This window comes from Nansenia antarctica, assembly GCF_963989245.1.
Source record: "Nansenia antarctica genome assembly, chromosome: 2".
NCBI lineage: Eukaryota > Metazoa > Chordata > Actinopteri > Argentiniformes > Microstomatidae > Nansenia > Nansenia antarctica.
The window spans coordinates 36,232,384-36,250,648 of record NC_137675.1 but is presented as its reverse complement, the minus strand read 5'-3'; the positions used below and the strand labels follow the sequence as shown (position 1 = coordinate 36,250,648).

General features: G+C 42.3%; 1 protein-coding gene across 2 annotated transcripts in view; it reads right to left on the bottom strand.

Annotated features, from left to right (window-relative positions):
* The window catches only part of pitpnbl (phosphatidylinositol transfer protein, beta, like), an 88,652-nt gene that overhangs the window by 36,261 nt on the left and 34,126 nt on the right, over positions 1-18,265 (bottom strand). For both annotated transcript variants that reach the window (XM_080524391.1, XM_080524392.1), the window contains one exon: positions 1,349-1,494. In XM_080524391.1, the coding sequence (XP_080380517.1) occupies positions 1,349-1,494 (146 nt within the window). The remainder of the gene's footprint in view (positions 1-1,348; positions 1,495-18,265) is intronic.

The window sequence follows — 18,265 nt, the reverse complement described above, 5'->3', positions numbered from 1 at the left end:
AGAGAGAGATAGAGGGGGGGGGGAGAGAGAGAGAGAGAGAGGGGGGGGGGGAGAGAGAGGGAGATGCAAAAACAAAGGGTATAGTGCATCTTCTCAGGCATCAAACACAATTTTTAAATGTAGTAGAGTGCAAACTGCTGAGTACTACATTTTAAAAATGATGTATTGTGATAAAATTGATGCCTGAGAAGATGCACACCTTTGTTTTGCACTATTACATTACATTACATGCAAGTGATGCCAGAAATAAATATGCTGCTTCATTAAAAGATCTATTTTTGAGTGAACAATCATTTTAATTGTCTTTATTTTTAGTTAGCACATGCCTACAACAACAACTAACAACTTCAAGCTAAATTTAGAAGCCGATTTAGAAGATGATAGCTAAATAAGAGCGATTGAGTAATTGTGCGATAAGCTGTAATTTATGATCTGATTAGTCGACTAATCGTTTAAATAATCGGTGACTAATCGACTATGAAAATAATCGTTTGTGGCAGCCCTACTCACTTTTGAGATATACTGTATATGGCCTATTCACAGAGGGGTATATAGACAGGGGGGAATTAGCATGTAACTGTGTACTGTTATAAACATATAAACATATGGACTAGTAGACTTATATACAGTATATGATCCTTATCACAAGAATAACTTCTAAATCACTTGAGTAGTTATTTCATTTTTTTGCACATTGCACATACCTCTTTGATATAACATATGTACATTACATACTGTACATACGCTACCTTAACTATACATAGCTCATAACTGTATATACCTCTAAACTACCATACTTGCCATTCTGTACCCATCACTATCATGTTTTTATATCACTATTTGCACTTCTGGTTAGATGCTAAACTGGATTTTATTGTCTGGTACCTGTACTCTGCAATGATAATAAAGTTGAATCTAATCTAAATCTAATCTAATCTAAAATCGTATTTAATCTCTTCAATTACACGTGAGGGCAGAGTGAGCGTGGAGCAGTTGTAGGGTAGATTCCGATTCCACAGCGGTCATCACTGAGCTCTTGTCACGAGGAACACCAAATTACATTAGTTCGAAACTCACTGCACCTCAAAAGGTACCGGTATCTATCGCTTGCTAAAAGCTAAACTAAGCTTAGCCATAATTGAACGCTATGTTGGAACCCGTTATCTCCCCCCTGATAGTGCTTAACCAAAAGCCCTGTTTGCTATCTGCGCTGTAAATGATTTCAGGTTGTTTGGACCCTAACCTGAACATGGTGGTAAGCCCTTATTATTGCACTGTGCAGGTCCACATGGCCTGACTGGACTCATGAGTCAAACAAACAGAAGAAAGGTTTTCCAGATGAACTCACCTGTGTATGTGGTAGATCTTGTGGGTGTACTGTCCTTTCTCTCCATTCTCATCATACGGTTCGTTCTGAACCACCTCGATCCCCTCTCCTCCTCCTGTGTTAAATTTACTGGCCTCGGCCACCGAGAAGAGCTGGCCAACCTGATACTGGAACGTAACATAACGTGAGGGGATTATCTGGAGAAAACATACATGGTAGCTACACGTAAAGTAACCTGCTACAAAGTTTGTTATTTCACAGTGAAATTAGGATATGCAGGACACTCTCAGTATGACATTGGATCATGTGTATAAAATGGAACCTTTTCCCGAGGCTATTGGAGTCAAACCCGCGGCTGGTTGCATAAACATAGATTAAGACTGGTCTAAGCCTTAGACTAGTCTCATATTCTCATAAACATAGATTAAGACTGGTCTAAGCCTTAGACTAGTCTTGTATTCTCATAAAGATAGATTAAGACTGGTCTAAGCCTTAGACTAGTCTTAGGGTGAACCCCAATTCACCACTCCGGCTCCGTTTTCACCCCTAATCTCCGTTTTGCGCGTTCACGTGTAGCCGTAGTGGCGTCCCAATTCATTACTCATTTAGGGTTAGGGTTAGGGTTGGCTCCGTTCGGAGAAAATCTTGACACTCGTTCGATTCGGAGCCATGAGACTCCCTTCCGGCATGCATTGCGAAACATCTACAGAAATGTTCTTTTCGCTCTCGTAATACGGAAGCGAGCCTGAAATGTCATTTACTTTTTCTGGAATTACTTGTAATTAAAGACTTGAAAAATTATGATAACCATCGAATTATCTTAGTTCAATGTCATTACAATGCATTATAGACCTTTTATTTATAACAAGCATAACCAAAATATCGCTTTTATGTCGGTGCTGTGTCTAACGTTACAGTAACGCAACGCTGCATGACAGTCGAGCATTTCAGAGATGTACAATCATAAATCAATTATTACCTGTGGCGTTTGACAGCGGATGATGGTACACATATGTAAAGTTATCTATCAAACGTTCGTCTGACTTGTACATGATGCGCATTTTGACCTATTTCCACCCGCAATCTAATCCGAGCAGTTGTTATAGGTAATATTATTAATGGGTTGTATCATTCATTTAAATGCATTATAGACCTTTTCTTTATAACAAGCACAACAACAACAAAACGTTATTATGCCGATGTGCTGTGTGTCTAACGTTACAAGCTGATTTGTGCATGACAGCCGCGCATTGACATATTTCCATGTCTGATGTCTAATGTCTAATGTTTGATGGACTAATGTCATTTCAATGCATTATAGACCTTTTCTTTACACGCTTCGCGCACTAGGTGGGCCGCGAATACTGTAGAGATTTGTAAAGTGGGCCGTGAGTCCAAAAAGGTTGGGATCCGCTGCATTAGACTATCAAAGCAGGACACCGGAGATATCTGCGCGTTTGTCACAGGGCAAACACCTGTTCCTCTGCCCGGCGTCAGTCCAATGGAATCGTCACAGCCTTCCCCATAAAAATATATCTGTGCTGTTATATATATATATATAAATTACATGTTATAAGGCTGATCTGCGCATGATAGTGCTGCATTTTGACATATTTCATGTTTCCGCCCGTTGATGGTATATGACGCTATAGTCAGTCCCAATGGTCCAAAAGTCAAGCGCTTCGTAACACAGACGGGGTGAATTTTATGAATGAAAGTGAAAGTTCTGTCACAAAACGCCGTTACGTATCCTCACACGTTTTTAAGTGGGTATACGGAAATCCTTGGCCTTTCCTAGTGGGTATACTACACCACTGGAGCACAGGTTTCATACAGGTTAGAGCTTATTCTGTCATGGTCTGATAATGAAGCATTGTTCTTTTTTATTTTATGACTTGTTTGATCGATTGATAGCGTTCAAGTTCATTCAAGTTGTGAATGAATCGCTAGCGTCAATGCTTTTCTACGATACTACGTGTAATGTCACTTGGACATAGAATAATAAGACACTTGAGTCTGGGTTCAACAAAGGTATAACCAGTTTACTTCGGTTCTCTCGACACCTGTCAATCACCTACTGGTATATCACAAACTCTCTCTAAGGCGCATGCGCCGTCCTGACTATGAATTAACCCATTCATTACACTACGGATGACGTCATGAAGGGTTGTCCCATTTCCCCCGGGGAACCACTACGGCGATGGCTCCAAAACGAGTGACCCAAACGAGCCGAAGTGGTAAAAAAGAGAATCGGGATTGGGCCTTATATTCTCATAAAGATAGATTAAGACTGGTCTAAGCCTTAGACTAGTCTTATATTCTCATAAAGATAGATTAAGACTGGTCTAACCCTTAGACTAGTCTTATATTCTCATAAAGATAGATTAAGACTGGTCTAACCCTTAGACTAGTTTTATATTCTCATAAACATAGATTAAGACCGGTCTAATCCTTAGACTAGTCTTATATTCTCAGGTTAGACCAGTGTAATTAAGACTGCCTGTTGCATAAAAAATAAGGCTGACTTATTTTGAGGTTAGAAAGCTAGCCACCTTCCCCCCTGGCTAAGCTTGAATTAAGAGCTGTGTTGCTATGGGAACGAGTCAGGGCTAGTAGCTAGCTAACACTAACTTGAGCGCGGTAAACTAGTTCACTGGTTAAAACTGCTAAGCAGTACACTTCTCCACATTATATTCCTCCAATATACATAAGTTTTCAGAGGAAGAACATTGAGTTTATCTCTCATATATTCCGTCGCTAGGTGTAGCTGTGTGATGTGTCTTATTTTACCTAGAATGCATTGCGTGACAGGCTATCTAAGTCAGTCTTACCTTAGTCACTCATAGGTGAGCTTTAAGCAACAGGAACATGTTAGAGTCTATCGCAAGACTGACTTAAAGTGAGATCTAAGTCTAAGACTGGGTCTATCCTTATTAAAGTGAGATCTAAGTCTAACACTGGGTCAATCTTTATTAAAGTGAGATCTAAGTCTCAGACTGGGTCTATCTTTATTAAAGTGAGATCTAAGTCTAAAACTGGGTCTATCTTTATTAAAGTGAGATCTAAGTCTCAGACTGGGTCTATCTTTATTAAAGTGAGATCTAAGTCTAAAACTGGGTCTATCTTTATTAAAGTGAGATCTCAGTCTAAGACTGGGTCTATCTTTAGTAAAGTGAGATCTAAGTCTAAGACTGGGTCTATCTTTATTAAAGTGAGATCTAAGACTGGGTCTATCTTTATTAAGGTGAGATCTAAGTCTAAGACTGGGTCTATCTTTATTAAGGTGAGATCTAAGTCTAAGACTGGGTCTATCTTTATTAAAGTGAGATCTAAGTCTAAGACTGGGTCTATCTTTATTAAAGAGAGATCTAAGTCTAAGACTGGGTCTATCTTTATTCAAGTGAGATCTAAGTCTAAGACTGGGTCTATCTTTATTAAAGTGAGATCTAAGTCTCAGACTGGGTCTATCTTTATACCACCGGACGCCGGTCTAAGTGTTCAGCATATTCAACGCGCGTCCTGCAGATCCTTAATGGGTGACTCGCGGTAGCATTTCTATTTTACATTTAAGTTACAGGCTACAAGTTACTAAATATAGCACCACCTTGTGTGCAACAGTGTAGAGGTTGTGTTTAAATGGTTTAATTCATAAAGCTGGGCACACACTACACAATTTCAGCCATGAATTTGCCACAAGCCAAGTTCTCACCACGAAATCTACATATGGACGGGTAAACGCCTCGTCCTCTGCTGTGAAATTCACGCCTTGACTCGCACAGCATGAGCTGGCCAAACAACATTATGAGAAGACTCGTTATGTCCGATTTGAAGTCTGACATGTCGATTTTTTGTTGTTTGTGACCTCTTTCTACTCATGCAGTGTGAGAAGTGCTACGGGTTGATATAAGAATGCCGCAATGTAAGTTGTTTTTGGGGAATATACTGATACAATAGGCAGCTATAGAGCTATATAGCTATAGAACATGTTTTAATTTTCATTTAATTGACATTTAAGAAAAAACTTGGCATTGAACAATCATTGAAAGGGAGGGTGAAAGGGGGCTAAAGCTACCATGGTGTCTGCTTGTGCACTGTCCATCGTGTCAAAACGCCAGCGTGAGGTGGAGAATGTGTCTTGCAGTACGAGACCCTCTCATCAGGGGGAATCGGCTGTGTTTGGGAAAATCAGTGTCTGCCTAGCATATGTTAAACATACATAAGACGCTCTATGACAACATTAAAAATATAAGTTCAAAAAAAAAGTTAATAGAAGAGGATTGACATGAATAGGTGCCAGGCCCGGCGCATGCACTTGGCATACAAGGCAATTGCCTAGGGCGCCGAGCCGCTAGGGGCGCCCTGGAGCATTGGCCGCCGCCCCTCAGGTTACAGGTTAATGAAAAAATCAAGAGTAAACAACAACAAAACTCACCAGAAAAATATCCTAGCCTACTGAAAAAAGTGAGAAACGATTACAAACGAAACACGAAAAATGAAACGGTCAAAACCCAGCGGTGCGCAATTTCGGCGGCGTGCGCTTCAAAAGACACAGGCATTGGAATCCCATCCAAAATTAACAGCATTTTTTAAGAGTGGCGTGACACCTGTTGTTGCCGGGGATGGCGGCGAAATTGAGCAGGCAGAGAGCGGCCATAGCAGCAGAGAGAGACAGCTTGAAGAGGAGACGGAGAAGGAACTGAGTGATAGCAAAGATGAGGACCAAAAGAAAACTGTGGACTGGCAACACATGGAGCTAATTGAGAGAGAGAAAAAATACTGGAGCGAAGTGCTATCCAGAATTATCAGCATCATCTGTCATTTAGCTGAACGTAACATGGCCTTTCGTGGGACAACAGACAGACTGCACGAGCCCTCCAATGGGCACTTCTTAGGACAGGTGGAGCTGATGGCTAAACATGACCCAGTTATGAGTGAACACTTAAGACGGATTGAGAGAAATGAAATAACCAGTCATTACCTAAGCAAGGATATTCAGAACGAACTGATTGATTGATTGATTGAAAACTTTATCAGAAGATTTGCAGAAGTAGGTACATGAAAGTACATATTACATACAAGGTCAACTAACAGGATAAAAACCCAAGAAAGCCACTGGCTTATTTCAATTGGGGTCCTTGATACTCAATTCATCGTTACATGTAAGACAGACAAAACACTAGTACTATCTACAAGATAATACAGACAAATAACTACCGTATTTTCCGCACTATAAGGCGCACTTAAAAGTCCCAAAAAAAAAAAAAAAACGATAGTGCGCCTTATAAGCCGGTGCGCCTTATATATGGATCAAAATGTAAAAATTACATGACCAATATTTTTTTTTTAATAATAATAAAATGTTTCAGTACGACTGGTAAACTGCAAAGCCGCACCGCTTGCAGCATTACGGTAATCTGTAAACACCGGTGCTTACTCACAGTCCCACACCAATAAAGAAGACGACAAAATGGCTCCTGTCAAGAGACACGCTTACGACGCAGAGTTTAAGCTCAAGGCTGTCAGTCACGCAGTAGAAAATGGGAATAGAGCAGCAGCGAGGGAATTCAACATTAATGAATCAATGGTAAGGAAGTGGAGGAAGCAAGAAGATGACCTGCGCCAAGTAAAGAAGACTAAGCAAAGTTTCCGAGGGAACAAAGCGAGATGGCCACAGTTAGAGGACCAACTCGAACAGTGGGTTATTGAACAGAGAGCAGCAAGTAGAAGCGTCTCTACAGTCACAGTTCGAATGAAGGCAACAGCGCTAGCACGAGACATGAACATCGAGGATTTTCGAGGGGGTCCTTCTTGGTGCTTTCGATTTATGAAAAGACGTAAACTCTCCATCCGCGCAAGAACTAGCGTCTCACAGCAACTGCCAAACGATTATAAAGAAAAGCTGGTCACTTTCCGCGCATACTGCGAAAAGAAGATAACTGAAAAGAAGATCCTGCCAGAGCACATCACCAACATGGACGAGGTTGATATGGACCTGTGTTGTTTTGTTTGCATTGCATTTAGAAATGCTATTACTGTAACGCCAAATCAAATTCCTATATGTGTATGCTTAATGTGTATGCATAAATGGCAATAAACGTTATCTCATCTCATCTCATCTCTCATCAGGTTCCACTCACCTTTGATATTCCTGTGAACCGCACTGTGGAGAAAACGGGAACCAGTACGGTGTCTATACGCACCACAGGGAATGAGAAGTCATCCTTTACTGTAGTTCTCGCCTGCCAGGCTAATGGCCAGAAACTTCCACCCATGGTTATTTTCAAGAGGAAGACCTTGCCAAAAGAAAACTTTCCAGCCGGCGTCGTCATCAAAGTTAACCCGAAGGGATGGATGGATGAGGAAAAGATGAGCGAGTGGCTGAGAGAAATTTACGTCAAGAGACCGGGTGGCTTTTTCCACACAGCTCCGTCTCTATTGATCTACGACTCCATGCGGGCCCATATCACCGATGCTGTCAAAAAACAAGTGAAGCAAACTAATTCGGAGCTTGCCGTCATTCCGGGTGGATTAACTAAAGAACTCCAGCCGCTAGATATTGGTGTAAACAGGGCGTTCAAATCTAGACTGCGAGCTGCGTGGGAGCAGTGGATGACAGAAGGTAACGATGAATTGAGAATCAGTATATGTAATATGTATTTTCATGTACCTACTTCTGCAAATCTTCTAATAAAGTTTTCAATCAATCAAAAAAGGCGAACACACGTTCACCAAGACGGGGAGAGAGCCGGGCGACTTATGCCACTATCTGCCAATGGATCGTGGATGCCTGGGCTGATATATCAGTCTCAACTGTGGTCCGAGCTTTCACGAAGGCAGGAATAATCACTGAACTGCCAGGCAACAGGTATAGTATAGTATAGTGGATAGTGTACATAGCCTTTATTTATGTAAACCAGCTCCTTTCCCTTCTTGTTTTTTTTTCTTTCCTAGCACCAGGGGAGCCCCGCCTCCCAAATTTCGTTGTTTGGTACCTGTACTATAGCAATGACAATAAAGACCATTCATTCATTCATTCATTCATTCATTCAACAGCAGCGACACTGACTCAGATAATGACGAGAGGGAGCAGGGCATATTGGATCCCGTACTCGCCCAACTGTTCAATTCGGACACTGAAGAAGAAGAATTCAAGGGATTCGTGGAAGACGAATGAACTGAAAAAGTGAGCTTTACGTGTTATACATAACTGAACAATGTTGAGTTATGCACTAACGTTTGATTTAGTGGTATCAGACTGTTTCTTTTACTACGTGTTTACTGAAATAAAGTTTGAATGTTTGACTGAATTGAATTAATGAACATCTCATCCCTCTGTCTCCATGTCATTGTAGAACACCCATGCCTTTGGAATGTGAAGCTTGAGGTCTACAAAGAAACGTTCCCCTCCACGTTTGGGAGAAGAGTGAACTTGTTATATTGTTAATATTGTTAATATGTTATTGTTAATATTGTTATGTCTCCATGTCATTGTAGAACACCCATGCCTTTGGAATGTGAAGCTTGAGGTCTACAAAGACAAAGAAACCTTCCCCTCCACGTTTGGGAGAAGAGTGAACTTGTTGTTATATTGTTTGGGAGATATTGTTAATATTGTTAATATGTTATTGTTAATATTGTTAATGTTGTTAATATGCACATTAACGTTTGAACAACGTTTGAACGTTGAACAACGTTTAAGAACGCTTAATAAAGTGTGACTTTATTTGACTGTTGTGTTGACATTCCCTTTAGCACAGCTCCATCTAGTGGATGCATAACGCAACCCCAGTCAAAAAAAAAAACGACAGTGCGCCTTATAATCCGGTGCGCCTTATAATCCGGTGCGCCTTGTATATGAAAAAAATTTCTGAAATAGGCCATTCATTGAAGGTGCGCCTTATAATCCGGTGCGCCTTATAGTGCGGAAAATACGGTAGTACTATCTACAAGATAAACATACATCCAACATGGGAAGAACAATACAACAAAACATAAGGTATGTACAGCGGGTAGGACAGGTGGGGACATACACCACAGGTGGGGGCGGGGGACAAAACACAAAGTATGTACAGTGGGTAGTTCGGGCAGGGGGACAGACATATAATATGTACAATGGGTAGTTCGGGCGGGGGGACAAAACAACAAGTATGTACAGTGTGTGGTCATGGTGGGGGGGGGGGGTACAAAAACACCAGTAGATTTAGGCGGGGGGGGGGGGCGACATAATAACATTGCGTTTGCTCAGAGTGTAGACCAGGTAAGGGGGTGGGACAAAACAACTAGTATGTGCAGAGGGTATTTCAGGTGTGGGGGGGGGGGGGGGTGGGAGACATAACATCAAAACAACAAGAATATATAGAGGGTAGTCCAGGTGGGGGTGTAGTCTTTTAATTTGATTTTTGATTTAGAGGGTCCAGTTACGGATTGCAGCCTCCTGTAAATGTTTTTTGAGAGTGTTTTTGAAGGTGGGCAGTGTTTTGCACTCCTTTAAGATTATAGGAAGGGCGTTCCACATTTTTACTGCATAGTTTGCAAACGAGTTTAACCCCTTGTTTGTGGTGCAACGCGGTTGAACGTGGTTCGTGGAGCTTCCTCTGGTATTGTATGTGTGGACGTTGTTCACTTTTTGGAAGTATGTTGACAGGTACTTGGGTGTCTTTGTGGTGTAGCGTATCTTGAAGACCAGGCCCAGTGCAAGCTGCTGCACTCTGTCAACTACTTGTAGCCAATCAAGGCTCAAAAAATGAGCAGCGGTTAGATGTGTCCTAGGGTTGAGGCCTAGCAGAAGCCTAACCAGTTTATTTTGGGCTGTCTGGAGTCTTGTTTTTAGGGCCTTTGTGGTTCTATAGTACCATGATGTTACGGCATAGTCGAAGTGACATTGAATGAGAGCTCCTGATAGGGTCCTCAGTGTGTTTTTACTGACAAGTGAGGATATCCTGTACAAGAATCTAGTTCTATGGTTAACTTTTTTGATTACTTTTGCTGCCATTTTATCTCCGGAAAGATTTGCCTCTAAGATTGTGCAGATTGGAGGAATGGTTATTCGGGCCATTACTGAAAAGGTTCACAGTGCAAAATATTATGCTGTGATTATGGACTGTACGCCCGACGTTAGCCATGTTGGTCATACAGATGTCAGTCATTTTACGCGTTGTGAACTGTGACTCTGCTGACGTTTCGATTGCCGAACACTTTGTTGGATTTATCCAATGTGGGTCCACAACAGGCGAAGCACTGTGCGATACTTTCTTGGGCCATTTGGAAAAACTGGGTCTCAACATAAAGGAATGTAGAGGCCAAAGTTACGACAACGGGAGTAACATGAAAGGTAAAAAACAGGGAGTGCAAAAACGAATCATTGATCTAAACAAAAAAGCTCTCTACATGCCGTGCGGCAGCCACACATTAAACTTAGTTGTTTCCGATGCTGCTAAGTCCTCAGTGCAGTCTGTCTCTTTCTTTGGAATCCTACAAAGAGTTTATGTCATCTTTAGCTCTTCGACTGCTCGATGGTCCATATTGAAAGATAATGTCTCTAAGCTGACCGTCAAACCCCTCTCAGACACACGTTGGGAATCTCGCATTGACAGTGTGAAAGTGTTACGGTATCAGCTGCATTAAGTGCACGCTGCTTTGGAAGCACTTGTGGATCATTCACTGGAGAAAAGAGATGGCATGACAGCGACAGAAGCCAAAAGCCTCTCTAAAGAGATTATATCAGCGCCCTTTACTGTGAGCATCATTGTGTGGCACAAAGTTTTGTATCACATTAATAACGTGAGTAAAATGATACAGAGTCCCTCAGTCAGTATGGAAACCCTGAGAAATGAAACGCGTGCCGTGGAGGAGTTTTTAAAAGATTTAAGAGAGAACGGTTTCAGTGCTGCTCGCACAGATGCAGAAGAAATCACAAAAGCAATCAGTGACAAGGCCGGTGAGGAAATGGCATTTGAGTTTCCAAAACAAAGACGGGGAAAGAAACGGGCTATGTTTGATTATGAAAGCGCAGATGACGGTCCACAAATGACAGCCGAGGAGCGCTACAAGCGAGATGTGTTTCTCAGTCTGATTGATACGGCCCTATCCAGTCTAAGAGAGAGATTTTCACAGCTGGACAGCTTCACTTTTTTGTTTGGGTTTCTCTTCAGCACCAAGGACATGCAGACAGCTATTGAAAACAGCACACTGCCTGAGAGGTGTCAACGTTTCGCAGAGGAAATGGAGGACATAGAGCCTGCTGACCTGTGTCTTGAGATCAGCACAGTGGTCAGGAGCTATCCCAATGCCTTGCCTGATTCTCCGTTTGGCATATTGAGTTACATTTACAAGGAAGGCCTCTTGGATATGTACCCAAACCTAAGCATCGCCTTGCGCATATTGTTGACTGTGCCAGTAACAGTGGCCTCTGGGGAGCGAAGCTTTTCCAAGCTAAAACTCCTAAAAAAACTACCTACGCTCAACGATGTCTCAAGGCCGTCTAAATGGACTTGCTGAAATAGCAATCGAGCACAAAATAGCTCGCAACTTGGACTGCACCAAAATTATTGAGGACTTTGCTGCAGCCAAGGCAAGAAAAGTCTACTTCTAAGCGGGTGAGTGTGAACTTATCTGATATCTCTCCCTCTCTGTCTCTCTCTGTCTGTGTGTGTGTGATTGTGTGTGTGTGTGTGTGTGTCAGGGTTTCCGTTAGAAAAAATTGGCGCCGGTCATCGTGTCCGGGAAGATTTCAATTTACCGGACAAACGTGAGATATTCCGGTCATCATATTAAAATATAATATAGCTGTTTGTCGCGGTGATTACTGTTGTGTAGCCTATATATGCCGTTTAATGTCTATTTCTCATCCGATACGATTAGATGCGAGCTATATAATAAATATAATAATATATAGGCTTTCATGATTCGCATGCGCGCTATGCCATTATGTCCAGCGCTGAACGCGCGCCACACTGAGAACTGAACAGACTGCATCGATCAATGAACGGACTCCACATTACGTTAACTGAAGTGTGTTAAATAGTTTCACGACAGTAATGTAAGTTTTCTATATTCTCTTTCCAGTTTTACCCTTTTTATCAATCTATAACCACGTCTCGCTGATTGGGAAGGCATTAAGTCTAGCTGCCTGTCAAATCATACTTACTCAGACTCGGGAGTATGAGAATGAGGAGGATGTATCGGGGGGATACACACCCGTGGACTATTTCACCTTAGTGGCACAAATTAAACTCTAACACTATAGATAGACTAAATTGAACTAAAATGATGGACACCGACTGAATAACTGAGTGGGGGGAAGACAGGTCTCAAATGTGGAACAATTATAACATTTAATACATAAAGATAAAACATACACAAATATATAACATTGATATCCCTAAACTCAAATGTAGTGTGGTATTGTCAACCTAATCTAATCAATCCTAATCTAATGGTGGGGATGTTATACTCTGAATCTCCCGACTCAGGGCTGGAACGGGCACGGCAGGCTCAATCAATGAACGGGGTTGAGATGGCCGCTAGCGTCCTTTACTAGCCGCATCTCACGGCCCTCGGTGGTCATTCACTGTGCTCTAGCACATCCAAAACACGCAGAACAATAACCTTGACTCCGGTCACTGCAGTGGTTTTATTTAGACTAGATCAAACTAAATTAACTGACTAAACTACTCGCGCCGTTGAGAGACAGGGTTGCCAGATGGGGGGGGTTACCGCCGAATGGGCTACTGGGTTTAGCGGTTATTTAGCGGACTAGTTAGGCTGTACATTGTCAATCCCATCTGGCAACCCTGCCGCTGTTTGTCATCGCGTAGGCTAGTCTACACATTAATAATAAAAGAAAACATATAGCCTATATATTCGTCTTTTTTAATGTAGAAGGAATCAGAATATGTGACAAATTAATTTTAGCAAATTGTATTCAAATTGTGCTTAAAGGGAATTATTTTCACCGGACATTATGACCGAAGAGGTTTAAAAATGTCGGACTTCAACAGATTTTAGCGGATAAAGACCGGTAATTACCGGTTAACGGAAACCCTGGTGTGTGTGTGTGTGTGTGTGTGTGTGTGTGTGTGTGTGTGTGTGTGCGTGTGCGCGTGTGTGTGTGGACCCGGGCGCTGTCCCTGGTGCTGGCAGAACACAACTTTTTCTTGCTTGCTTTTCACGTTGGTAACATTAGCCTAGGCCAGTGGTTCTCAACCTTTTTTGGGCCAGCGCCCCCCTGTCCATTATCCAGGTCTCTTACCGCCCCCCCATCAAAAAAAAGTAGGCTTATTTTCTTCCCTGAATATTAATGCTGACTAATATTCTGAGTTATATCACAGAACAACAATAACACAGCAGCGATTTCACACATGTCCGGTGCAGAACAAACAGTAGGCTACAAAACTGTATATTACAACTAACATTGTTTGTTTTTTAAGTGTGCTGGTGTTGCATTTCGCCAAATTGCTGTTTTATGATGCTAATATTTATTCATTTTTTATTGGACTTTGGGGGGGGGGGGGGGTGTCACAATATGGCGGCAAACGCTAGGGGGCTATTATTTTAATATTTTATGGTATTATTTTCATAAACTGACCACTTAGTTCGAATTTCTCATATCAAAACATAACAAAGTTCCAAAGTTCAGAGCTCTGCGCTCTGGGAGCGCTCAGAGATGGGTGCTCTGACTGAAAACACGGTTTTGCCCGAGCGAACTGACCGTTCGTGCATTTACGAACGTACCCGATTGATCAGCTGACAGCTGATCAATCGCAAGCAGAGTAGTGGTTTCCTATAGCAACAAAAGACGCTGACAGCTGTTCAGAGTGCTTATGTGTTAGTTTCCAGGACATCAGAGGAGCAACATATCACAAAAAGCGATCGTATATTTTAGTTTGTTAAGACAAACACATCGCAATGCTAACCTCAGAATGGCACTAGGGATAACATCCAAAACAACACTTAACAGTAATACATTTATGTAATATACTGTGATGAACCTGCGAGGGGAAGGGACATTCGTAGCTGATTTCTCCAGGTTAGATTATTGGTAAGCGACAGAGAACTTTCAGGACTGGTTTATTACAATACGATCGCTTTTTTGAGATAGGTTGTTCCTGCTGTGATGTTCTGCTATGGTGGTATGGTATAAGGCAGGGGTGCCCACACTTTTTTGAACCAAGATCTACTTTTCAAGTAGCCAGTCTGCCAAGATCTACCAGTCTAGTTTAAACATCGCAAACGTACACGCACGTACTACAAACACACACACACACACACACACACACACACACACACACACACACACACAGTTCCCAGCCTGCATAGTACAATACACTTTCTCTCTCTCTGTCACACAGCCACACAGGAGAAGACCATCACAAACCCTCCCTCTTTGCTATTCTCACTCACACACACACACACACACACACACACACACACACACACACACACACACACACACACACACACACACACACACACACAGTCACTTTCTCTCACTCACACACTGACAGCCAGTCTGCAGTACCATAGCCAATTACTGATCCAACAAACAGAAAAGTAAACCAGATACAAAACAGGTAGTTCCCTAGTTTGAAAGGAGGAAATAAAGTAATTTCTCTACCTTAGTGGGAGACCTGGCACTGGGAGGAGGCAGCTAGTTTCTAGTAGTCAGGGCTGTAGGAGCTGGTTGCAAGGCGTAGGCAGGCTGCAAGGTGTCATCAGCCACTGTGGATCTGTCATCGAAAAGGCAATCTGCAGCCTCGAGAAACGCTTTTTTCACAATTTCGCCGTCTTTGTTTTCTTCTTGTGTTTAACAAGAACGTGACTGACGCGATAAGAAGCTATCGTTACAGCCGTACGTTTTCACTCTTTTGCCACATTTCCCTTCTTCGAAACAGCCATCGTAGATTTGCAGATCAGACAGACGCACTTCCAATATCACATTGTGTAAAAAAGTCCTCCTCCCATTCTGGATGGAAGTTGTACGTTATTGGTTTCTTACTTGGTCCAGCTTCCCCACTCATTTGTATACCCTTTCTTTAGTATTATATAGTAGAAATTGGAAGGCTAACTAGTTAATTAGTCTCGCCGGTATTTAGTATTTTGTAGTTGGCGCTGTTGACTGCGCATGCGTGGTGAACCGTGTGTTAGGTGAAAAGATCAGATCGCAGACTGGCTTACCTGTATGTCAATCAAGTGGCAAAAGCCATAGTGAGGATGGATGGTAGGCGAACTTTTTTTTTTTTCTTTTCCTTTTGGGTTTTGTTCAATGCCATGCGATCTACCCATACTACCTTTGAAAAGACGGTTTGTCCAAGCGAACTGACCGTTCGTGCATTTACGAACGTACCCGTAATAACACCGCTGACAGCTGTTTTTCATGAGAAAAATACTTTATGCGTCACCGCCCCCCAAGAACACCTCAACGCCCCCCTTTTAAAAATATTTGTTCCAGCGCCCCCCGATGTTGTCTGAACGCCCCCGTTGAGAAACGATGGCCTAGGCCCTGAATCTTTCTTTCGTTCTTTCCCCCTTTCCCATTGTAGGCTTGCAGTGTGTTGTTTAGCCTACAGTGTCATTTCGATCAGTGTGTGTGAGAGAGAGCCAGCTGCGCTGTGGCATGAGAATACATAGGCTATAGACAATTATATGAATATTAATATGATGATTTTAACAGTTGCCTTACTGGTTAAAAATAAATGTAGTCCTATTATCTCATTTCCAAACAGTTGTGTAGGAGCCATGGGGGGTTGTTTGTTGGTTGTGGGTGTGGCAGTGGGTGTGTGCTCGGGTTGGGGGCTACTAGTTGCATGTGTGCCTGGTTGGTTTGTGGCTTGTAATGGTGGGGTGAGCCAGGGGTAAAGGACACACAATTTGTTTACCGCAATTAACACACTAACGGACCGAGACAGACCGCACTGCTTAACATGGCCTAATTAACCTTGCACTCGCTAAATGGTATGGAACAAGCGATGTGATATGGACAATAAATTGGTTTGTAGCAAACGTCGGACTTGGACTCGGTTTTTGTTGTGCGCGTAAATGAATGCACAGTTTACCCTACTTAGCCCACCGCGGCTGTTTTTACGATTGGATCGATAGTCAGCCGCAATAAGTTGTCTTGCTTTGCTATTTAGCATTTGGGGCGCACTGTTTTTGTTTGCCTAGGGCGGCCAATCACCTCACGCCGGCCCTGATAGGTGCCACATGTGCCATCACAACAAAATGCTATGAAGTACAGAATAAAGTGAGGAGTTTTCATGACGAGTTTACATTTTAACCATTTAGCAGACGCTTTTATCCAAAGCTATTTACAATTAGAGATTACAGGGAGAAGTGCCTAAACACTAGTGAGTATTTTGGGTGGTAGCGGCATTGGAACTGGACAGAAAAATCGTCAATTCAGGATAGGAGAACATACCTTCCATTGCCTGCCATGCTTGAATGGTTAACATCGTGGCTATGGTTTGACAGACACAGTAGGCCTATGCATTTCAAGTTCCATGATCTGTTAGTTCAGGGGTCGGCAACCCGCGGCTCCGGAGCCGCATGCGGCTCTTTCATCCCTCTGATGCGGCTCCCTGTGGCTTTTGAAAATAATAATAAAAAAATAAAAAGTATTTTATTTTAGTTTGTACGTTTTTAAAATGTAGGCTAATTCTAAATTTGAAGATTATGGTGATCTTGTAACATCTAAATAAAACGTGTAAAAAAATGTTGCCGCTGTTACTATGCCAACCGCCAATGTGCGACACCCGCCAGCGCACGGGCTTTTCGAATCCCAGGTAGGCTAACTATGGAGAATTCTAAGAAAAGAAAAGTGTCTGAAGAAAACAGAACATTCAATGGTACGTGGGCAGATTCATTTGCTTTCACTGCTGACGAGACTGGTTTACCAGTATGCTTAATATGTAATGAGAAACTAGGAAACAACAAAAAGTCAAATGTCGCAAGACATTTCCAGAATAAACACGCAGCCTTTGCTCAAAAATATCCGGATGGAGATGAGAGAAAAAAAGCCGTTTCGGAACTGATGCGGAAGGTTGATCTGAGCAAAAATCACTTCAGGAAGTGGATGAAGTCTGCAAATTCAAGTACATATGCTAGTTTTGTAGCCGCTCAGGAAATAGTCAGGCACAGGAAGCCGTTCACAGATGGAGAATATCTAAAATAATCTTTCATTAAGATTTCAGAACATCTATTCACAGACTTTAAAAACAAGAGTGAGATTGTGCAGAAAATCAGGGATATGCCCCTCTCTGCAAAGACTGTCAAAGACAGAACCATAAAAATGGCAGAAGACATCACCAGACAGCAAATTAAAGACATTAATTCAGCTGTGGCCTACTCAATTGCCTGTGATGAATCTAAAGACAACGGTGATATTGAACAAATAGCGCTGTTCTGCCGGTATGTAAACTCTGCTGGGCCACAGGAAGAAATTATTGAGTTAATACCACTAAAAGGCCAAACACGGGGGGAGGACATCTGTGAGGCTGTCTTGAATTGTTTAAGAGCCAAGGGAATAAACACCACCCACCTGGTGTCAGTGGCTACTGATGGGGCACCAAGTATGACAGGAGCGCAGAAGGGCTTTGTGGCTTTCAGGGCTCGACAGTACGACTGTTTTGGTCGCATTTGCGAGTGAATATATTTCTGTGCGACTTGGAAATACATTCAATCGCACCAGTGCGACTAAAAGACAGCTGAACTACTGTCATGCGCAGTCAAACTTATGTGTATAAGCGATGAGGGAATGAAAACAGTGAACAGAAACGCGTGTCGCAGAAATGCTTCACGCGAGTCCTATATGCGCTTAAAATGCGCATAAGGGGTATATGGGATACAGCTCTCATAGTTCGTAGCGCTGTGTTTTGTTAGCCGCTAGCTGCTAGCAGCGTCTGCTTCCGGTTTCATTACAAAGAGGTTAACCCTATATGTGCC